At 36.1% G+C, this 25,676-nt stretch overlaps 1 protein-coding gene across 3 annotated transcripts in view; it reads left to right on the plus strand.

Moving 5' to 3' along the window:
- The window catches only part of LOC5577368 (GRAM domain-containing protein 2B), a 139,221-nt gene that overhangs the window by 33,725 nt on the left and 79,820 nt on the right, over positions 1-25,676 (plus strand). The window contains exon 2 of one of the 3 annotated variants that reach the window (XM_021851575.1): positions 5,944-6,991. The exons of 1 other annotated variant lie outside the window; for it this stretch is intronic. In XM_021851575.1, the coding sequence (XP_021707267.1) occupies positions 6,180-6,991 (812 nt within the window). In that variant the 5' untranslated portion in view covers positions 5,944-6,179. Of the gene's footprint in view, positions 1-5,787; positions 6,992-25,676 lie in introns of those variants that run through there. One more of the 3 variants, XM_021851576.1, reaches the window with a different exon arrangement.

The raw sequence follows: 25,676 nt of genomic DNA on the forward strand, positions 1-25,676 counted from the left end.
ATAGTCGTTACCTAACTGAAACCAGTGCTGTAATGATTCATTACGCAACGCTTTCTAATTACGCAACTGTTTTGAGTTGCGTAATGAATCATAACACAACAATTTCTCAAAAATTGTAAAATAATGGTGAATGCATTCCGATATAATTTCTGATACCCTCAAGTGGTCTTCTACGAAATTGCAAAAAATGTTGTACGTAACTCGTTGCAGAACTCGATTTTCATAGCACTCGTCGTAATTATCCTACTCGGCAAGCCTCGTAGGATAAAATTACAACTCATGCCGTAAAAATCATCATTCTGCACCTTGTTCCCACTGATCGAGGATCTTTTCGTAGAGGAAATTTTCTCGATTCCCAGGGCATAGAGTATCTTCGTACCTGCCACACGATATACACATGCAAAAATGGTCAATCGGCAAAGAAAGCTCTCAGTTAACAACTGTGGAAGTGCTCATCAGAACACTAATCTGAGAAGCAGGCTTTGTCCCAGTGGGGACGTAACGCCAGAAAGAAGAAGAAGAAGATTGCTGAGGAAATTTCCTTTCGATTTCACAAAATAAAACTTTTGTTCAACAATGCACAGTTCAGGAGACATGAATTTTGAAAGTTTGAGGTATATAGGGAAATCGTGAAAATTCATTTATGCGATTCCGTTGCAAACTAATCAACTTTTCATTGATAATTTGCACTACATAATGGCCTACTTTTCCTATTAAAAAACAATGCTGAAAAGTGCTACATTTCAGCACTGTTTTCGGTGCTGAAAAGTAGCACTTTTCAGTTCTGTTTGGAAGGCGTCAGCAAAATATTCCAGTCTATTCTGCTATAGCATCTGATTCTATAGCTAATGTGCGATACGGATGCAAGACTGGTGATATTGTCGGCGCGATAAAAACATTGAATCGGTTTCTCGCCGAACTTACGCGTTGTCTTACCTGTTCTGTCCTCCAATAGGGAATGTAGGTCTGTGGACAACAAACTTTGTGACATTTGTAGATACTAGTAAGTCGCAGCCTACGCGATTGAAAAATACTGCAATGATAAGAACTACGCGTGGATGTATGCTCACGTGGTTTCTGTTGAAATGTTTGTTTGTGCTTTTGGAAATGATCGAGCTTAAACGGAGTTTTTCGTAACAGCAAAAAATGTTGTATGAAACTCGTTGCAAAACTCGATTTTTTCAGCACTCGTTGTATTTATCCAACTCGGCGAGCCTCGTTGGATAAATGTACAACTCGTGCTGAAAAAATCATCATTTTGCAACTTGTTGCATAAATAACTATTAGAGTTTTTCCAGGAAAATAGGCCACTATATTTTTTTTATTTCACTTTTGGTCATGTATCCACGAGCTCTACCTCTGGTGAAAATTTCATACAAATAGGAGAACCTTCGGCCCAAATTGTCCGATAAAAAAATCCCCTATAAACAAAATCGGAAAGCGTTAATATTGTTTAAAAATGATTGTCTTTCGAAGAAAAATACAAAAACCGGGGATTAGATTTGACGGAAATGGTCTATTAAAAGAATAACTCATTGTTTTCCGAATGAGCCATTGAGAGTTTAAATAGACGTGTAATTACAGAGATAGGGACACTACAATTTTGTATATTTTTAAAGGCTGACCATAAACTTTTGCACGGGATTGTATCATATATAATCAACACTACGGCTCAAAGCATAGTTCAAGCGTGTGCTGGAATAAGTGCGTATGTCGCATAATCTATTTCTCCTCATCGCCCTTATTTTAGCACACGCTTGAGTCATGTTCTATTAAAATGTTCCATAAAATTGCCTGCGCTTGTGCTTCGAAGTGATCGTTCCGAAGTGTGATTATCATATGGTTCCATGTGGATGACGCTCATACAGTGAACACACTCTATACAAGAGTGAGCATGAGCATGAGCATGATTGACCGCCCGCAGATGCTACTCCGTTATTGCAAGAACAGCTGTACTTACACAGGGAACCAACAGACACTACTCGGGATCAGTAGCATCCTCAATGCGTAAGTACTGGTGCTCTCATTATTATAATAAACAATAACGGCGCCGGCTGCCTCCGAATGCAGGTCAATTTGGAGATGGGAGGGAAATGTTGACGTGTTACTTGCTTTATGTAAGCCGAGGAGTACTCTGCACTTCCACAAGTAGAGTTTGGGTATTGGAAAGGGTTAGGCAAAGGATTCGTTTTGGTAAACAATAAGTATGTAATTAAATTACACGAGCGATATTACTCGATAAATGCATTGAACGCCGAACAAGTGTTTGTCGCCCGCCCCCACAGGAGCAAGCGACAAGATCAAAGGATCAAACACTAAATACTAACGCGATCGGCGATACAATTCCACCGAACGACGCGCGACATGTTTGATCCTGCCCCCGTCGCTCGCTCCCGCAAGAGCAAGCAACAAGGTCGAAGGATCAAACAATACTCAGTGAACACACTCTATACAAGAGTTGAACAAAACATGATTTTCGAAAATAATTTTATGGAATTTATTGTTGAAACGAAACATTTGACATTTCCCGTACATTTGGCAGATTGGGTTTAAATAAAACAATATGTTCACCTAGTTCATAGATCAGTATCAATATAAAATTGTACTGAAATGAAAAGAATTGCACACCAATTCAAAGGAGAACATCATATGCAGTCTTTTGATGGTTTTTGGATTAATTCGGAGACTGATAATCACAAAAAAGCATTGTAAAGTCGAGTCAGATGATTGAATGACCTGATTTGCTCTGTAACAGAACTTTTTAATTTCCTATCTTGACACAAAAATGCGCAGCCAAAGCCATAGCACTACGAATACTATACAACATTCTAAATAAACACAATGAGGGGTGAATGATCATTTTAGAGTGTTTTCCAAGTAATTTACTACAACTTTGAAAAATAGTAAAACTACTGATGAAGTTCTATATTACACTTTTGTTGGCATTTTCAAATGGCTAACATTTCAAAAACTTTTAAAACAAGATTTAGTACTCAAATAGTGGTTTTAAGGTGAAGTAGGCCGTCATTGAAATTTGTACGTGCCGTTGATGATTGTTGCTACCTTGTCTCACGATTTCGAATCAAAGAAAATCAGTTGATTTTGCACTGACACAGCTGAAAAAGTATCAGCATACTTTATGCATGTTAGCGATACATTTTCAAGTCAATGATGTGATACATTTTTAAGTCAATATAAACTATCAAGACTGAGTTTTATCACTTCGAAAAGCGGAAAAGTCATCATTGTTGCCAAAACGAATGATGGGCTTCTTAGCCTAAAAATAACTATTTCTGCGAAATTAGAAAATTTAAAAAGAGTAAATTTTATCTGGAATAACTACAGTTCATTTGACGCGAAAATTCGAAATGTACACCAATCAATCCAAAACATTGAGAAGTTACTATTCGATATTAGAGAAAGCAAGAAAGCAAAGGATCTGCAACCTTTTTTATTGCTTTAGGCCAGGGCAAAGCCGCTGTGTGGCGTGACAAAACCATAAGGGCTCATTCACAAATTTCATAACGTCATGGATGTCATTGTAACGTTACGACTCATACAAAAATTGTAAAATATGCAAACAAAAAGCGTTACGAGAAAGTGGGTGGTTGTCGAAAATAGCCATTTTTGACGTTATGAAATTTGTGAGGAAAAACCTAATAATATTATTAAAATCAATTTTTGCTGAATAAAATCAGAAAAATGGGATTTGATTTTGGCATGGATTTTTAATTGAAGAGTGGCGTCTAAAATTTGTAAACATCCGTGAAGATCGATTAGGTACACAAGTCCACTAAAAACATTACAGGGAGATTGGAATGTGACAGGGAAATTAAGACAGACTTAAGTTGATAACATTGACAGGAATCCAATAATGGTTTGAACGGTTCACCAAAGAACTCCTAAGAAAATTTTCAGAGATCTCATCAAGAATTCAGCAAATAGGGAGCCGGCTCCTATTCCTGGCACTTTTGATTCACTTTTGCAGGGCTTCTTCTTCTTCTTCTTCTTATTCTTCTTCTTCTTCTTGGAATTACGTCCTTACTACGACAGAGTCTGCTTCTCAGCTTAGTATTCTTATGAGCATTTCCACAGTTACACAGAAAAAAAATCGTTCTCATATCCGTGTACAGCAGACGTGAACTCGTTAACAAGCAAAAATACACCGTGAACTAGATCATGTTTATGTGACCAATGACCATTGGTGGTAGTTCATGGTGTATTTTTGACAGTTCACGTTTTCCAGAACTCTTTTTTGAGCGTGTATTAACTGAGAGCTTTCATTGCCAATGTTGCCATTTTCGCATTCGTATATCGTGTGGCAGGTACGATGATACTCTATGCCCAGGGAAGTCAAGGAAATTTCTATAACGAAAACATCCTGAACCGACCGGGAATCGAACCCAGACACCTTCAGCATGGCTTTGCTTTGTAGACGCGGACTCTAACCACTCGGCTAAGGAAGGCACAGGGCTTCTGTAGATCTCATATTTGGCCACAACATGCGGCGTATTGAAGTGCTTCCTATTGTTAAGTTGCAGACAATTCGGCCGTGGAAAACTCATGCCAAAGGGAATGATGAAAATACCCAAGTTGTTCTTCACCCTATCTTGCTACGGTCATAGCCGATAAAAACATTAAGGTTTGAATCCAAAAATGACTACAAAGATACTAAATAAATAAAATAAATAAATACTTGCGTGATCCAAGAAACCCACATTCATGAAAGTGAATTTGTTGCAAATCACACTCCTGTAAATGCGAGGAAAAATATACATAATATATATGTATTGATAAAAATTGATCTCCACCCGATTTAACCTTAATTATCTTGCATGTAATTTTCTAATGATAAATATTCAATAAAATTTCAGCGAGAAATCCATCAATGATGTTATTAGAGTGGGTGATAGAATAAACACATAACTCATAATCCTACTAGTTATTTTCCGTACGCTACAGAGAAGATGTAGGACTGAAATATGATTATCAATCAAGAAAAAATAAACATTTTTTGTAATGGTTCCTCCTAACAAGCTGTCACGGCCCCCTAGGGGTCCCCCGGTTGGGAACTACTATATTACACGTTTGTAGTTTGTCAGGGTCAATTTGTTAAGTATGAACCATTTGTTATTGCTTATATAGATTAGTGATCCTTTATAGAGAGATAAGCGGAAGTAAAATGGAATGATTTGGCAACAGACCAGCAGTGCTGATTTCGCTCGGCGTCGAGAATAATATTGTAACACGGACATGACTTCCTCATTGCTATAAAGTGTATTTTGTTTCGTTATAGATCTTTGAGCTACATATCAAAACTAATAAACAGCCAAAAAAATCAAAAACTAAAAATCGCATCGACAAAAATTCAAAAAAGTAAAACATTTCATATTTTTGCTTCATGCAAAATTACTTTTACCGAAATAATTTCAAGCGGATTACATTACTATTCAAGAAAAGTTCAAAACAAACATAACACATGTTCGTTTGGCTCACACTTTGACAGCTCTCGCTGCTCGATTGGCTCACACTTTGACAGAAATGTCAGCTTCCGCGAATCTCTCTTATAAAGGATTTCTAATATAGATTATTATGAATATTCTAATAACCATTGCTTGGTGCCAATTAAATTTATGCAACTGCAGTAAGACCTTAATCTTGATTTGTGTATACGAAAACGAACAAAAATTTGCACATAGGAAACCACCAGCAACAAACTGCAATTTCGGCACACCCTAACAAACAGACTTGTAATGCGAAAGCTATGACTTATTTCGCTGCTGGCTGACTGGTTGGCTGGCTGGAAAAAATGTCGAACAGAGCGGGCAGAACAACGTTATCGATTGGCACATGGAAACATTTAGTCTCGAAGAGCGAATTGTGGTGTGAAATTATCGGTGGCGCAAAAAAAATTAATACAAAGACAAATTTGTTTCCACTTAGTTAGGAGGAGGACGATGGAGCGTATTGCGGTAACGAAAAGCTGCCCCAAAGCGAGCAGTAGTATCGAACATCCGTCGGCGACAGTGCAGTGTGAAATGATATAATTTTGAAATCGAGCCAATATCGATCGGTTAGTTGACCGGAAGTGTGGCGCGTGGGTGGGAGTGAGTGTGGTGTCATCGAGTCGTTGAGCTAAGCCGGTGTTTTGGGCCCAGGCAGGATAGGCTCGTGAGAAAATGGTATCCTTGTCGGAGTCGGAGTCGAATGGTGGCGGTGGGGTGGTGCAGAGGAAATCGAAGTTTTTGCCGCAATTCGTGAGGCGGTTGGGGATTGGGAGGAGCAGAACGGTACCGAAAAATGGGCTCGAATCGGAAGATGAGCTGTTTCTGCGGAAAAAGATAGTGTCTTTTGAATGCAACGGTGGAAATGTGACTGGGGGCGATGGCAAAAGTGTAAGCAGTAGTAGTGATCGGCCATGCAGTTTGCCGTTATTTGTTCGAGTAGATGATTTGGGACAGCTTGATGAGAGGGAAGAAAAAGCAATAATTTTAAGCGGTGAAACAGGTGCGCGCCGAACGTCGATTCTTAAGCCTAGTGGTTCTCAAGTGATAGTGCCTGATGTATGCGTTAGGGTAAGAACCGTTTCTCGTCAGACGGACGACTTCACCAATAGTTCTGGCAATGAGTCTTCCTCGTCACCATTTCGCCGCGGATCGTCATTTAGGCAGAGTTTCAATTACCTTTTCAAACGCAACAAACTGAAACTGAAAGACCGCTCATGCACCAGCGATAGCGATTCCAATGCTGTTCTAGAGCTGGATGAAGAAACCAACACCGCCACCACTCCTAGCAAACCGTTCGATGCTTTTCTGCCGGAAAAAGTGCCTAGTAAACGTGCCAGCACCGGAGACATATTCGACGACATCGTAATGCAACTGAACGAGGACTTTGGAGTTAAAAATAGAGCCAAGTCCCACAGACGGATGCATTCTGACTCGTTATGCATAAGGAAGGGCGTTGTTTCGTCAAACGCCACGCAATGTGATAGGTAAGTCTTCCATAGTCTTCCTGTTTTTGCTTCTTGCAGCAGTTTAAACAACAATAATGTACGGCTGCATGAAGCTCTGGAGCACGTATTGTGTAAAAAAGTCACATAAGTGATTACGAATACGAGCTGTACTGCATGTGTATTAGGGTGCTTCAATAATAATAGTATGGTCATGATTGTACGTCAAATGGCAAATCTTAAGTGTAAGTTGTTTTTTTTTTATTTCCAGGCGACTCCCATGTGGGTTTTTTTCGTACAACAATTTTAAAGTTTATATAGATCGTAGTCTTTGGCCAGACATCTACCTTCCCCATAAATGACCACGTGGTTTTTGGATGTCTCCTTAGATGTTGGCCGTTTTTGGTAATCATTTTACTGCAATCGTTTTCCAATCGGAATTGGTGCAAATCTCTCACGTCTATCTTTAATATTTGGACAAAAGCTAGATAACACAGTGTAACAAAAAAAAATATTTTTGCGTCTCTCAAGGATCATGTGCCTGATCTGATGTATCTGGGGCTGATGTATCTAATGCCCAGAAAACCAAAATGTACGTATAACGAAATCACCTGGAGGCTTTTATGTGCAAAATTTCACTTATAAGATGTCGCGAAAATGCCATCTACGTACAAAAGTGGAGGCGATATGCGTGCATATATTCTGTGATGAATAATAACATACAATGCGAGTGTATAAATATTCCACCAAACTAACCTGTGATCTTATGCGACTTAACTTATAATAACAAATGTTGATTTGACAGCTGCTACGGATTGATTCAACTTACTTTGTACGAATGTAAGGGACGAAACAAAATGTGCAAATGAACTCAGAAAACAAGTGTTTTATGCGAGGAGACTCATAAATCTGACGAGTTTTTCCACAGTGTTTTGCGGGTTTGATGTAATTAGTATGAATAAACGAGTTATAACGTTAACTTTCATGCGATTTCTGGTTGTCTGGGTGGCGCTCTTAGAATCCACGGGGCCTTCCTAAGCCGAGTGGTTAGAGTTCGTGGCTACAAAGCAAAACCATGCTGGGTTCGATTCCCGTTCAGTTCATGAATATTTTCGTATAGAGTATCATCGTACCTGCCGCACGATATACAAATGCTAAGATGGCAACTTTGCCAAAGAAAGCACTCAGTTAATAACTGTGGAAGTGCTCATAAGAACACTGAGACCCTCAATTTACGAAGTTTTAAATTCAATTTACTTAACTTTTTTACGAAGTTTGTAAATTGAGTTGAGCCTCTAGAGCTTGAGCTTGATTGGCCGCCCGTGGTTGATACAAGGGAGGTACTGGTGGCTCTTTACTGCTACCTAAACGTGTCGCTGGTTCTAAAATGTAAGCAACCATACAAAATTACGACCAAACAATAGTGAAGGCGTAATAAATTTTCGCAAAAACATCCATTATGAGAATTTAGCAATATTTGCTGATCAAATTGCCAACAGCGCACTGCAGTAGCACGTAGCAATCAACTGCTTGCAAGCAATATCTTTCCAGCGCATCGATTACCTGTAATTTTGCGAATAATAATTTTTACTTTTCAGCGTTAAGCCTTAAAGTTAGTTCTGGACTTAGGTTGGCGGCTTTTCAATTTTACTCCCATTTGACAGCCGCCCTCCACCCTTGGGTTGATACTCCAGCATCGCCAGATCAGCTGTACTTACACAAGGAACCAACCAGATGCATGCTTGGGACTAACAGACACCATCATTGTATAAGTGCTGGTGATTTTCTATTTTCAGGCAACAATGGCGCCTGCCACGTCAGAATGCAGACCAATGAGGGGAAGCGGAGGAATTGATGATGTTTTTAAAAGTGGCCCAAAGTAGACCGGATATACCCCTGCATCTACGCCAGTTCATGCGGGAAGGTGTAGGGGTGGTCATCTTATGGCAGAGAGGCTTGCTATTTGGTCTGTAGATGCTATAATGATGGAAAAATGGAGCAAAGCGAAACGTTTTGTTTAATTCGGCTCTGGCTTAAGCAAATGCTATGAACGAATAGATCAAGTGTGATAGACTAAGAGTGAAAGATACAACTACAATGTACGAGGAATGGCACGGGCCAGTAATTGAACCCATAGCCTTCTAATAATGAATCAGAAGCGGTAGTCATTAAACCACTTCGTAAACTGTTTCGTAATTTGTTTTCAACTTATGGTTTGCAGTTTAGTTCATACATGTTCAACCTATAAAACATTAGACCATACTATAGGGTATCCCAGAAACATGGGCACGAGAATCATAATATTTTCTCAATTAAAAGAATATTTTTTTTTGTATTTTTCCTTGGGTCATTTTAAAAAGTGCCTGTGAAAATTTTGTTTGATAAAATAACACTGCGGAACACGTTTTTGTCTCCAGCACCAAAATACCGCTATTCACTTAATTAAGGGTTGCTCAATCCATTGCCGTTTTCAGAAATATCATAGCACGTCTAGTTTTTGAGATATCGACTGTTTAAAATGCAAACAATGACTATTTCAGCCAACTTGCATGAAAGTTTGCCAGTTTGTAAGGTAATATAATGGCTTAATTTGCCACAGAATTCAAACTTTATGTGTATAACAATACTTATCATCAAAGTTTGTATTACTTTCGATACGGAAAAGTTATTTTTTTATGGTTTAGAGAATGTTGTATTTTGACATATAGAAGAAACGAAGAATTTTGTATGGAGACTTGTTGAAAAAATTGATTTAATCGAAATTTGATCGCGATATTTCAATCAAATTATGTCTGAAATGAAATTTCAAGTTCTATTTTGCATGTTTGGTGGATTAGATTACAAAAAAGTATGATAAATTGTACTTTAAATTTCATGTAAACATTAATAAAACCAGTGTTTTATACAACTTTAGCGACCTGGAGCTAAAAATTGTGACGTGCCGGAACATTTCTGAGAATGGCACCAGATTCAGCAACCCCAAATCTACTAGAAACACATAATTTGATCCTTGAGACACGCAAAAATGTCATTTTTGTTACGCTGTGTAACCTTTAACATTGAATTTTTTTATTTTAGCAAAACAAATCTTAACTAGCCAGCACAGACCCTAATTTTATGTTTTGTTGGAACTTAACTAGTAATTAATGTTTTTATCAAAATCCTTCGATGTGGTGAATTCAAGTATCATTGTATCTAAGATGTTCTACAAGAATTTTTGTTTAAAATTTTATTTGGCTTTGCTAGAAAACATTTGACAAGATAGTAAAATTCATAAAAATCACTAGTTTTTCTCTCCTCATAAGATAACTTCACAAAATCATAGCTGTTTAGGTATTTTCAACATGCATAAATATTTCATGTCAGATATACTTAAGTCAAATATCTATACTTTTTTAGATTTTCACATGCTTTAACGTTATGATTAGCTCTTGGTTTTGACTCTTTTATAAATCGACCACAGCTGAAATCGGATTTTTAATTTCTATTCAAATTGCATATACTTAGGTTTATAATTTTCGTTCAAATTAGTGATAGCCTGATCATTTATGGTGTCGGCAATAATAAATATTCTTTTTCAGATTTCAATCGTACATACTTTATGTCCGAGCACAAATTTCCTACAACAAAGTTGCTCAGAAATAACGCGATTTGTGCAAAACTTATAAGAGGAGCTTCTAGAATTGCAACACCATCAACAAACATGTGGCGAAAAAAATCGCTCAAAATTCAAAATCTGCTCTTAATAAGTTCAAGAAAAAAAAATGTGAGAATCAGATTTTTATCAGCTCTCATTTGGAAATGGCAGTATAGTAAAGTCATACCCATACTTTTTGGGACACCCTATATTGGCCATACCTGCCATAAACTTCAGAATACTCTTAATTATAGTCTCCAGATCTACAAGCGTCGTCTATGAACATTTGAAATCTTTGTATATGCAAAGAAATTAAGAGCAATTAGCTTTGATTTTGTTGATGTATTGTTGAAGATTGCATATTACACTAGTAGATTGTATGTATTTATTCCAGAAAGGTTTTGGATGAACTAGAACATATGTATTACCCACTTAGTTACCAAAACGGGGATCTTAACGAAACAAACCATTCTTCTAAATATAACTTCTAGTGTTCAGAAATGCATACTGCTATTGATGGTAGCTTTGATGTGAATATTATACCGAAAATGGAAGACGTGTATCGTAAGCCCTATGTTTAGGGTCGGTTCCGTATGAAGGCTCATGTGGCATTTAGCAAAGTGGAGCCGTATGACGGTATGTAATGAAGGTGGTTAGAAAGGCTTCGTTTGTTTGTTTGTTTTTTATTAACGACACTTTACACGTAATCCGTGCATTCGTGTCGGATATTTATACAAATTCGTTAATTAATCATTCTAAGCACTTAATTCATGAGTTCAAATCAAATTTAATTATTAATTTTCCTAAGCTTTCTCGATCTAGTAAATCTCCAGCCTAAATCAGGAGACTGTTTTCTGTCCAGTTCAGAATCTTCGACCGCACCGAGTGTTTGCATTTCTTCTTTCTCTTTGCTCGATGGTCTAGCCGACAGCCGCCGTTTCGTGGATGTTTCCAGTTCGCTGCCTCGTTCACTATCGTCGTTGTCGTCGTCGTCGTCGTCGTCGTCATGCGGTGTTGGCGAGTGTTCGTCGTCGTTGTTCGTATGGTTCGTTCCATCTGCAACAGTAGAGCTGGACGTTTGTTCTTGATGTGTTGTTGTACTGTCCCCTTTCTCGTGACGGACTGGTTTCGATTTGTCGTCTTTCGAATAGGTGACGAGTGTATGCTGTTTGTCTATTGTTATTCGCGATGGCACCGACTTCTCCATCCTCATGCGTACAACTCGCAAACCGTTCGGAATTCCCGCGAAATACTTTCTCCACAACTCGTTGTAGATAGAGATGACTTTGCCATACTGCTGCATGTAGTCGGATATGGTGTTGTTAGACACTTGCGGTGGTAAAACGTGGATTCTAACAGTGGTAGTGGGACCATCCACGTACATCGGGATGTAGTAGTGTATTCCCTGATACTCAAGGTAGTGTCGCAAATGATGCTTTTTTGCCAGGCGTGGGGGTACGCCTGCGTCCCGCATTTCGATGTACAGGCAGTTGTCAAGGTTGTGCAGCTGGATGTTCCTTACATCGGTCATGTTGAGCTTAACGACATCCTTGAGGAACTCCTCCACCTGATCCGTTAAAATACGATGCGGCAGAACACTGAAATCAACAACAAGAGTGTTTTTTCGATGCGAAGACATCTTGTGTTTCGTAGCAGTGATCGTGGGGTACTAGAACAACGAGAGCTATAAAGAGCTCTGTGAAAACACGTCTATCGCGCACGAAAAGCGGCTGTCAACTGCGTTAGAAAGGCGCTTAAATGCAAAGTTGTGGAAAAGTCGTATGCAGAGCTGGATTTACAAATGCGGAGGCCCGGGGGACTTTTTCCCAAAAAACATGTTGATACTTTAGAATAGACTAGATAATTTTTTTAATGTTCTTTGTAATGTTTTTATTATCAGAAGTCAAACTATTTTATAACGTTCAAAAAATGTTTAGGTCAAATTAAACGTTTTTGGTGCTTATTCGTTAACTATCCATTTGGCGGTACCGTAATCCGGGGGCAAATTGATCACTATTTTCTAACTTTTTGCTGTGTTGTCCTTCGGAATCCAATTATTGTCAAATAAATTTCGGCAAAACCAGTACTCCATTGATCTTTATCTGTTCATGTAATCGATTTTTCATGAAATAAAATTTAACATATTATAAAAATAGTTTTAATATTAAAAAAATTAGAATGACGCACTGGGGCAAAATTGATCACCATATGAAAAAGCAGGTTTAAGAGTAAAAAATTTCCCTATCCACTAAATTTGGGTCTCCTAAATCAGAATATGATGCCAAAAATCTTACAAGTCTAGTATTTGATCATATTATTGCAAAATCAATCTTTGAAAATTTGCCTAATACGCCTAAATGTAGGCAATTTCCCTTGAAATAAGCACATTATTTGAGAATAAACGATTTTATGAGCAAAACGCTATACTTTTTAAACTGTATGATATCAAAAATGAGTTCAGCAGTTCATACTGAAGTTTACACAACATTTTAAACACTTATAGTTGACATGTACGCATGGCACCAGCGGATTGTTTAGCATCGACATTTCCAACTGTATTGCTTACACCTTCAAAAAGTGTGAATATTTATATGCAAAACTGACACTTATTAAAATGAAATAGTTCCAAATCATCATTAGGCACCTATAAACTTGAAAACGGTGCCAACGAACCCTTCAGCATCCTTTGGGGGAAATGTTTTTCGGTACCGACCTGATCAAATTCGCCCCAGTGATCAATTTGCCCCCGGTTTACGGTACCTTAATTCAAATTATGCTTATTGTATTCATGTTTTAATCTTATCAGTTTTGAGTTGAATGAATTGGTGTAGAACTGGTAGCAGGTCTCTTTCTAGAGTTTTGGTCTTTTTTTTTAATGCAAGTTTCTATTTTTAATGAAAGGTTTCCAAAGTCTTCATTTTAACCAAAATGTTTGCTTAAGCCTTTTTTTTTCACTATTCTGATTACAGATGCAAAATTCTACAAAATATAACGTGGCTATTCATGAGGTTCTCCATGCATTTTACCTTATTTTCGTCGAGGAAAAAGTTCTTAAAATCTTGTCCAGGGGTTTTATTTGGAACACTTTTATCTATATGAATAAAAATTGAATGGTGTTTGTATGTCACGAAATGGCTCACGAACGGGGCAACGGATTTGGATAATTCTTCCCCTATTTCGTTCGTCAAGGGTTCCGACGTGTTTGTGTGTATAAAAGTTTCAGGATGTTCACCGGGAAAGTAGGAGAACGGGACTGAACGGAACTGTCATTTTGTATGGGACGATTCATAGCGGTTTTCAACAGCCTACTTGATGGCAAGTCGAAGTTTGCCGGGACCACTAGTTTGTAATATTTTCAGAAATGAGTCTCGGGATGCTTATTAAGGATCTCGTTAATGAGGATAATAACAATAATAATTGGAATATTTTCAGGAACTCCCACATGGTTCTCTCCAGAAATATTTCTAGAGATTCCACTACCGATTCTGCCATAAATTCTTCCAGTGATTTTTCAAAGGATGCTTAGAGGATTTTCTCCAGGAAATAATTGATCATTCCAACGATACTTCCTCCATTAATTTCGTCAGGGATGACATCGATTTTTACATATACTATACTAGGAGTTGCTTCAGATATTTTTTCACATCCTTCAACCGAATTCTACAGTTGTTACTCTAGGAGATCTTCCAATTTTTTTTGAAGATATTTTTAACGGGAATCTTGGAGGATAAACTAAAAAAATTGATAGATGAATCATCGGATAAAATCCTGGATAAGTTAGGACTTCCTTGGGAAATATCTAAAAACATCTTTGAAGAAATTCTAGATGGAATATCTTAGGTGATTTCTATAGTTATCCTTGAAAAAATCCAGGTTTTATTTTTGAGATATTTGAAAAGAAGTTCTTGAAATAATTACCTAATGAACTCCTGGAGAAGTCTTTGGAATAATATCTGAATCTTTGGAAACATATTTGAATTCTCATGAAATTCCTAGGGAAAATCATGGAAAAATGCATACAGCAATACTGTCGTAATGTCGAGAGTAATTACAAAAAAAAAATTGTAAGAAATAAAATTGTTATCTTGTGATTCCTATTAGGTAAAGTTTTGTTTTTCTGTTTCCTGTTTGATCCATTTTTGGTTTCTTTTCGGTGCCTGTCTGCTTTTTTGGTATCTTTTTGCAGGCTAGAGTTCTCTAACGTTCATATTTTCAAGGAACTTAAACGCTACCATTTCTGCAGTGTGACCGATTGAGTTATTTTCAAAATAAATATTTTAATAATAGATCCGCAGATGTTTAAATTGCATACAACCCTAAATGAGAAAGCTTTCGTTGTAGGAAAAGTCACGTTAAAAAATCGAAAAAAAATTTAAGCAAAAGAATATCACTCTTCGTGTTTATCCAAATCATTTTTCCATTTTTTTTTATTTCGTGAAGTCAACAAAATCCCAATCTGAATGCTCTCATATGTTGTTTTAGTAATTTTCTTTAAGTTTATTTGCATAACTTTCGCCCATAATTCTTGATTTATGAAGTCACCTTAAATCATTCAAATCATATGGTGCGATTCCAAATAGTATGTACCATTGCATTGATTCTAATTATTCGTGTGTCGCTGGTGGTGCGGCATCCCCAGCCAGCGCACCTGAAACCTACTATAGAATAAAGTGCATCTATTGTTTTTTTGGCAAGCATATTCGTGAGGTATGATGCCCGTTGAAAATGGTTTCGGATTATATACATGATTGAATTTGGAGATACAAGCATGATGACTGACCATATTTTCCGGAATCAGTTCTACGGAAATGGCTAAAAAAAATTAAACATAAAACATAAAGAAAATTAGGAATATCTCTTATGCCTCGCTCTCCATAACAATAATGGCGCATCGTGAGAACTAATTAGAAGTTAATGATCAGATGCTTGATAAATCTCTTCTAAACATGCTCCTTCAAACTTGACGAACAAAGCATCAACAGTTATATGTTAGCCATAATTAGGTTCATCATCGAACATGTTTTTCTGTTGTTCACTCGATTTTCTAATGTTTTGTATCGATCTTAGTCCGAAAATCGAATTATTTTGTTTTCAAATTTGTGTCACTCCCATAGATTGTAACTCAGATTTTGGTTTCCGTATACTTTCCGGAATGTCAGATAGGAACAACCCCAGTGTTAAAAATAAAAACTCCAGCGGGTTTTTGTGAACATCAAATTTAATCAGATTGGTCAAGATTGAAATTTCAACGCATTTTTTTATTGAAGTTTAAATTATGAGCTTTTATTTGAGCAAAAAAAAAAATAACCAAGCAAGAAGAATGCTCTATTGTGTTAAATTGCAAATTTCATATGCACATCAAATTAATCTTCAAAGCATTCGACTACATTCATGATGTTTGTGAAGACAAAGTTTTATTGTTCGGAAAATGTATTACTCTTTTAAATGTACTAGAGATAGGGATGGTACACAAATTATGTCACGCTAAATTTCAACTTTTTCGACCCCCCCCCCCTTTGTCACACTTTTTGTATGAGTTCTGCGAAAATTTTGTAAGGCATGGCACGCTTGGCTCGACCCCCTCCCACCCTTGAAGCGTGACGTAATTTGTGCATGATCCCATACAAGAATACCACTTACGATCAACGAGCAATTTTTAAAACTGTGCAAATGCAGTTCGAAGTTGCAGTATCCTCAGTATAGGGAATCCACAGTGGCTTTCTGAATATATTGGAAGCTTTTTTTAAATTGTATGTAGCAATGCATCTATTTTGATGTAGCAATAGAAACAAATCAAAATCGTAGTTTTACATAACTTTTATATTTTTCCTATGAAGAATAGATTGATTGCTTTTGATTGATGTAGAAAAGTTCTTAATTCTTCTTTTATTTAGTTAAAAAAAAAGTTTCTAAGTAGTAAGTAGTGCAACTGTACCCGAGCAGAAGAAAATAACTACTGAACACCAAACTAAGGTATTCCATAGCAGATAATTTCCAATACTTACAACCTGAATGAGGTATGAATAAGCCCTGCATAAGAGGTAAAATACCTCAAATACCTCAAATAATACCTTCTGCATATTCTATATTCAAGAACATCTTAAGGGCCGTACAGGTAATGCAATTTTTTCTGCAATCTTAGAATGTTGCACTTTTTTTCATTTGGTATTCTTAGGACAAACATGATGTTCGACCATACAGGACTTCCCTCTAATCATTTTGCCAAAACATAGCATGCACTGGGAAAACACCAGAAACAAAATGCAGTTTTTTTCAAACAAATTATAATAGAATAACATGTGTAGCTTCAAGCGATTCTGTGCGGAAATCCATAGTTCAGGTTGTTGTCCATCAGTCGTCAGTCAGTCAGTGGAAGAAAGCGTATAATGCAGAGAGTGCCAGTCAGAGAGTTTGTTGTGTGTATTGTGCTTGTAGAGTAGGATGCAGAACGGAATGAAAAGACAGTGTTGAATGTATAACAACATGAAACCTGTTAGTAGTGAGTGGACCGATATAGGCGTAAAAAGATGTTCAGAGCTAGAGGGGTCACGGCCTCTTCGCATTGGAGGTGGTAGAATGATAAGCATCGCGTAATCCTTGAGAAAATACCTGTATCTCATGTAAAATTGGCTAAGGAATTGAATGAAAGTGGTTCTGAAGGCCGCACGGATTGTAATCATACCCATTTTATTCAAATTTCCCATTTTTATTAGGTTTTTGATAGGATTTCACACAATATATGAAGGAAAAGTGTGCATGAGCTATTGAAATAACGATGTTTAGACGCTAGGAGTATGAAGATGTAAATGCAGGAGTTGGACTTGACCGCACGGATCGTTATCATGTCCACTTCACCTAAATTCCCTTTTCTTATCAAGTTTTTCATATGATTTAAAATACTAAATGCATGCGATAATAGTCTAAAAAGGGTTTTTTTTTATCCAAATTCCCCCATTTATCATGGCTTTGATAGGATTTCCCATATTATATGCAGGGAAACTGTTTATAAGCTATTGAAATAACATTTTCTAAGCGATAGCAGTCTGAGTAAGCGAATTCAGGTATTGAAACTGACTGCACCGATCGTTATTATGCCCATATCACCCAAATTCCCCATTGTTCTCAGGTTTTTCATATGATTTTTAATAGTATAAGCAGAGAAAGCGTTTATTACCTATTGACATAATGTTTTCTAAACGATAATGGTCTAGAAAAGGGAGTTCATGAATTTAAACAGACCGCACGGGTCGGTATCGAGCTATTTTTTTTCCGAATTCTCCAATTTATCAGGTTTTTGAAAGGATTTCTCATATTGTATACGGGGAAACTGTTTATAAGCTATTGACATAACATTTTTAGGGGAAGTGAGTGAGTGCAGGAATTAAATTTATCGCACTGATTGTTATCGTGTTTATTTTACCCAAATTCCTCATTTTATCAGATATTTGGTAGTATTTCTCATGCCATATCCAATAATAGTTGTTAATGGTACAAGTTGCAGAATGACGATTTTTACAGCACGAGTCGTAAATTTACTCTACGAGGCTTGCCAAGTAGGATAATCACGACGAGTACTGTAAAAATCGAGTTCTGCAACGAGTTAAGTACAAAATATTTTGCAATTTCGTAGAAGACCACTTGAAGGTATCAGAAATTATATCGGAATGCATTCACCATTATTTTACAATTTCTGAAAAATTGTTGTGTTATGATTCATTACGCAACTCGAAACAGTTGCGTAATGAGAAAGCGTTGCGTAATAAATCATTACAGCACTGGTTTCAGTTGCGTAATGACTATTCCCGCACTGCATACTTCAGTGCAGGAAAGTAGGCCGTTTCCTGTCAGATTGGCGTGATGAAAAACAGCCTATTACGATGAGAAATTGCATAATAGTAGTTTACGGAACAAGTTGCAGAATGATGATTTTTACAACACGAGTCATAAATTAATCCTACGAGGCTTGCCGAGTAGGATAATTACGACGAGTGCTGTACAAATCGAGTTCTGCAACGAGTAACGTACGACATTTTTTGCAATTTCGTAGTACACCACTTGAGGGTATCAGAAATCATATCAGAATGCATTCACCATAATTTCACAATTTCTTAAACATTGTTGTGTAAGGATTCATTACGCAACTCAAAATAGTTAAGTAATGAGAAAGCGTTGCGTAATGAATCATTACAGCACTGGTTTCAGTTGCGTAATGACTATTCCCGCACTGCATACTTCAGTGCAGGAAAGTAGGCCGTTTCATGACAGATTGGCGTGATGAAAAACAGCCTATTACGATGAGAAATTGCAAAAAATGTTGTACGTAACTCGTTGCAGAACTCGATTTTTACAGCACTCGTCGTAATTATTCTACTCGGCAAGCCTCGTAGGATAAACCCAACTAACAATTCAGAGCCACAAACAAGCATGCATGTTTAATTATTGTTCAATAATGGTAATGGCAGCTGAATAAAAAAATTGCTCTATAAAGAGCTGAGAAGGTGCTTTTTTAACACAAACTTAGATCAATGTTCAACGTTATGCATTAGAATAAACAAAAGTTGAATTGCCACTTATTAAACGTTTCCAAAAATTCTCATTCGACTAGTCAAGATTGTTCTACAAATGAGCTGAACAAGACATGTTTCCCCCAATTAAAAAGCCAATATTCCACTAAACAAATGTATATGTATAAAAGGATATTCAGAAGACGAACTAACGTTTTACATGCGTCGCACTTCAGCTATTCCAACATGTTTAACATAAGCATGAATAAGAGCTGAACAAGTATCTTATAAAATCCTAATTCAGCTTCAGTATATTATAAGAACAGTTGATCCAATAGAGGCCAAAATGACGATTAACAAACACATTGTTCAGCAATTAATAAGCCTTGTAAAAGCGATCACACTATAGCTAAATTTCATAAAATGGACAAAATATCCGAAATTCGTGTTGAGTTCCGAATGCATTTCAAAGCTCATAAATTATGCTTTCTTAAAACTTTCGAAATAGCAGTTCAGAAAATAAACATGGTCAGTCTTCAGAAATGCAGAATTATTGTGAAAAACAAAAATAAAAATTTAAGCTAAGTATTCCGAGTAGGAGCAAAGTACTGACAAACAAAGCGTGATATTGACTTGATAGACATAAGAGATAAAATATCTGAAGACAATATCAAAATTTTGTTCCTCAAACTTTCAAACCTATGAAAAATTTGATGTACGCAGATCTAATGAATAGCTCGCAGCTATTGGTAAAATTTTGCAGAATCTAAATATGACATGCCAATTTTGTTCTAGTAGTTTATTTTAGATATAATTTCCAGATATTTTATATCATGTATCTATCAAGTTAATATCACTTTTAGCTATCCATATTATAATTTCTATTGCTAAGTTTTTTCGCCTGCTCGGGATGTTTTTCCGTACAAGAAAAATGGAAATTTCTTTGACAGAATTGATTAAATAAATTTCTATAGCCAGCTACATTTGAAATGGCATTTCTTCATAACTGAATAAATACTGCGTTCTAAGAAAAATGATTTACTTGGCCATTTCCGAAAATAAAAATCGCATCAAGATATTCGAATATTTTACTATTCAGGTGAGTTCTGAAGACTAAGCCTTCAAATGATTCAAATATATTCATACAGAGAACTTTTACTTCAATGCATATGTAATAGGTTTATGAAAAATACAAATAAAAAATAAGCAAACTATAATTTATAATATTATTTAAGTTAATTAATCAATTTTGAACAAACTAAAACTTATTATGAAATTATATTAATCATTTCAGACTGTTTTTACTTTGTGTAAATAAACATTATTTTGACCAACATCGACATAAATTTTCTCACTGTGCGCTAAAAATAGCCGACTGAACTCAGCTTGGATCAGCACTAAACAGCAGCTGAATAATATGCTTGTTCAGTTGTAGATTAGCGTACCATGTGTTGATTAGACTTTGTCGAATAGAAGCTCGAACATGGTCAATATTCAGCTATGAGAAGTTTATATTTAGCACTAGACGGCAAAATCATCAATTCCAGGATGGCGCAGATGGCAAGGCATACCGCTGACGATTGGAAGGTCTCGAGTTCGAATCCAGTATACAGGCGATTTTTAAATAAGATTGTTATACTATCATAATAATAGTGCACACTACATTTATAAAGTGCCTTGAAAAATATTTTTTTGTTTTATTAGTCTTTAATTATTTTTAAACCAGCCGTATAAAAGCTGAACTAAATGCTTGTAAAACGTTTTTAAAGCTGAAAAATAAAGTTGGTATTCAACGACATGCTTTAAAGTTTCTCCAAATTTGTGTGAACAATGCTTTAACAAAGGTTGGCCATGGAAATTATTAAAATATTATAAAACATGATGCTGGATAAAAATGCCATAATGGTGTTTGTTAAAAGAGTGAATGTTAGTTGGGAATTTACTACTCGTGCTGTAAACATCATCATTCTGTAACTTGTTGCGTAAACTACTATTATGCTATTAAGTCTCAAAAAGTGAGTGCGGGTATTAATGTTACCGCACGGATTGTTATCACACTCATTTTGCTCAAATTCGTCACTCTATCCAGCTTTTGATAAGACTTCTTTCATTTTTAACAGGGACGCTGATTATGAGCTACTGATATAGGGCTCTGCATTGTTTTGATTTTATTTAGGATTTTGACGTTTACTGGCCTTGTTGTTTACAAATTTTATGTAAGAGTGAAAGGGAGAGGACGATTTTTGTGCAGTGCTCCATAACGTTTTTAAGCGACAACTGAAACTGACCACAGGAATCGGTGCCAGGTTATAGGACAAAATGTCTAAGGACAGAAGGTCGAATGATAAAAGGTCGAGGGACAAAAGGTCGAATGGACAAAAGGTCGAAGGGACAAAAGATCGAATGAACGAAAGGTCTAATTGTCTCTATAATTGTACCGTTGAAAAGATTATCGTACACTCAGTTGCTTGACATTTTTACCACAAATTTCTCCCTTCTCATCTGAAGTTTTTTCTTCTTTCAAATGATTACTGTTCTTTAGAAGTGAGAACTATCGTTTGAATCAATAATTTGTATTAAGGCTATTATTTTCCATCAAAAGACTTATTTTCTGAACGTCAGTTGTTATTATTTTGATACTGCAAAGCATAGAGTAATTATTATTAGCTTTTTATTTGATACATTTTCAATTGAGATTTGTTCTTCTTTTAAACATTGGCTGTTCTTTTGGAGTTATACATTTTAGTGATTTAATAGATACTTGTATCGACGATTATTCCTTCTTTTAAACATCGACTGTTCTTCATAGATTTCATATTTACATCCTGTATTTTTTTCAATTGAAATGTTGCCTTCTTATAAATGTCGGCTGTTCTTCTTGCTTTAGAGTGTTTATGGGCATTTCAATTGCATTTTAAACAAAGGATTTTCCTTTTTTTGAAGTTTTGCTGTTTTTAAGGCTATGCATTAGAGTTTTATCTGACTGTTGGTTTCGACTGATTCAATTAGCTTCAGGTACTGATAAGCATCCTTTTTCTGGAATTACGTTCCAACTAGGATAGGGTCTCCTTCTCAACTACTCAAGCATTTACTGAGACCTTTTCTGTTAATTTGAACAGTTTTGCATTTGTGCATCATACTTCTTATTAGGATATTATCTGCAGAAACCACATACATTACTTTTGGACTCAGACTCCGAGGAGAGGGTATTGCATATAGCACTTCAACACAAGCAGCAGAAGAAGCCTAGGTAAACTGCTTCTCCTAGCTGCCTTTAACATTGTTACAGGGAATCACCCTCGACAGAGCGTACCGTCTTACGAGTGGTTCGCATCTCGATGCACTTAGAGTTACATAATTCTCAGGATAACATAAATGAACTAACGAGTCTCAATCCAAACCACCTTTCAACGTATCAGAATCGTAGTGTGCTGCGCTAGACGGAGATTAACGAAAATTCTGAAAGCAAGCTAGGGGAGTAGATGCGTTCGTTACATGCGATGCTCGGTGCTACGCTCGTCATCAGTATCCAAGTTGTAAAACAACTGCTTAGTAACGAACTGAGACGAGACTCGCGAAGACGGTCTTCTTTTTCTGTGATTGCTGAGTTTTTTTCTTATTCCACTTTGTGTTTATAGCAAGTATGCGCATGCTGTTCAAACTCTCACATGAACCTCTCAGCAAAAAATGATTGAGTTTGCATCACATCGAATCATAAATAGCCGTTTGAGTGACTTTCATGCCAGCAAACGTAGCAGACATTAGAAATAATTAATCTTCTGCTTAGATTTATCAGCAACTTTGGAAAAAAAACTGCTCCGCCGATTGAGGTTTTTAATAACAGTTTACTTTGAACACAATACTTTTCACTTTTTCAGCCATAAAAACGGTGGGCTGCATTTGACGTTTCGTGAGAGGGGAATCTGGGCTGCATATGACGTTGATATTTTTCCTCTTCGCGAGTCTCTCTCAGGTAACGAAGAGTCTCTATAATTATTTTCACCTCATTATGCAAGTGTCTTGATGGTCTACATTATACGGCAGAAGACGCGCGATCCAGGTGTAACAATTTCGATTCTCGTTTTAAAATTTTGTCTTCACTTCAATTATTGCTCTTCTTCGATCAATAACGGCGCCGGCCAAGTCCTTACAGTCAGTTGGGATGCGGAAGGAATGTTAGGGTGTAATGATTGTTGCTTCTAGGGACCGAGAATACCTCTGCATCTCCACAATCACCACGGGAAGGGTGTTTATAAGTGAAGGAGGGAAAGATCTGGGAGTCACCTTTGGTCGGTGATGCGATCCATGGACAAGGGAGAAATATACGACTTATATTTAAAGCTAGTTTTGTATTCCTGCCTCGAGAAGTTTTTGGTAGAAGATCTTAAAACACGTCCACTTCTATAATGTCGAACAATTAAAAAAACTGAGAATTACATGTATAGGTACATTTTAAATCATATGAAACATGAATAATGCCGACACTTGTAGTGACGAACCATACATAGTTTGTTTAAAAATTACATATGAGTATTCCTGTGCATTTTTGTCTCGAGATGGTAGAAGTTTTAAAAAATACGTCAACATTCACAATGTCGAACAATTCAAAAGATATTTATAATAACGTCAAAAAGAGATAAATATATGAATATTGAAATTGTATAAAATAAGCACAATGTCGACACTTATAGTGACGAACCATACAAAGTTATTTATTCTAAGGATGTGAGTACATGAATTAAAACTGACCGCACGGATCAGTATTTACCCTATTTTCATTAGGTTTTTGGTGGGATCTCTCATCTGAAATGCAGGGAAACTGAGTATGAGCTATTGAAATAAAGTATTCAAAATGATACCAGTCCAAGAAAGTGAGTGTTGGCTTTACAACAGATCGCACGGATCGATATTGATGTACTCATTTTATTCAAATCCCCCTTTTATCAGTGCTTCTATTATTATAGGTAGGATAGCTGACTATGAGGTACTGAAATAACGTTTTATAAGTAACAACAGCTTTACAGGAATTTAAAATAATCGCATGGATCGGTATTATGCTCATTTTATTTAAATTCTCCGTATGATCAGGATTGTTTAGGAAATAGTTAAAATTACGTTTTTTAAGTGACAACAGTCCAAGAAAATGAGTGAAATTAATCGCACGTATCATCTAATGTACCATTTACCCATATTTCTCTTTTATAGGGTGTCCCAGAAAGTATGGGCACGACTTGGATAACGAATATCACAATATTTTGCCTAGCAAATATTTTATTTATATTTTTGTATTTTTCCTTGGGGTCTTTCAAATGATGTTTGTAAAAATTTTGTTTGATAAAATAATCTTTTACATTATTTTTTTTTATATTAGAAAATCAATTCTTATCTAGCCAGCACAGACCCTACTTTTGAGTTTTGTTGAAACTTAACTAATATTAAATGTTTTTATCAAAATCCATCGATGTGATGAATTCAAGTACATTGTATCGAAGATGTTCCACAATTTTTTTTTTAATTTCATTCGAATTTGCTAGAAAACATATAAAAACATGATCAAGTTCTCAAAAATCGCTAATTTTTCTCTCCACATAAGATAAATTCACGAAATCATAGATGTTCAGGTATTTTCAATATAAATGAAAACAATTCATTTCATATTTCCTTATGTTAAATATCTTTACTTTTGGATAGGCATCAAAAAATTTGGATTTTTGCATGTTTTAACAGATGTAGGAGGACTTGGTTTGACCCTTTTAAAAATCGACCACAGCAGAAATCGGATTTTTAGTTTCTATTCAAATTTCATGTACTTAACCCTCTCTTTCCCATGGTAGCACAGGTGATCCACCGATTTTCGTCGAACGCTAGCTAAACCGAATTGGTACGATTAGCTCAATAACGATTAGAATAAATTTATGCGCTCATTTGTCTCATCAAACATCGAAATAAGTGACCTACGGGTCAAACTATTGAAAAACAATCAACTAACTATTGAAAACAATAAAAAAATTAAAGTGATTTTGAATAAAGTAGCTTATTTGCAACAACTTTTGTTCAAGCACTTTTTTAGTAACGCCATTTTGACAGTTAAATTGTCAAACAAAACTGTGGGAAAGAAAGGGTTAAGTTGATGATTTACAATAAAATCAGTGATAGTCTGTTCATTTATCGTATCAGCAATGAGGAATATATTTTTTTCAGATTTTTATTGTAAGTACTTTATGGCCTAGCATCAATTTTGTAAAACAAAGTCGCTCAGATATAACACGATTTGTGCAAACCTGATAATAAGAGCTTTCAGAAATGTTACACCATATACAAACAGGCAGCGGAAAAATTACTCAAAATTCAAAATCTGCTCTTAATAAGTGCGAGAATATTATGTGTGAAAATCGGAATTTTATCTGCATTAGTTTCGAAATGGCAGTATGGTAAAGTCGTGCCCATACTTTCTGGGACACCCTATAATAGGTATTTTTATAAAAAATCAAGCATTGCTGATGTAATATGAGCTATTGAAAAAAGTAATCTAGGTGAAAACAGTCTAGGAAAATCAGTGCAGTAATTATAACTGAACGCGTGAATC

The sequence above is a fragment of the Aedes aegypti genome, chromosome 3 (genome assembly GCF_002204515.2).
Source record: "Aedes aegypti strain LVP_AGWG chromosome 3, AaegL5.0 Primary Assembly, whole genome shotgun sequence".
Lineage (NCBI taxonomy): Eukaryota > Metazoa > Arthropoda > Insecta > Diptera > Culicidae > Aedes > Aedes aegypti.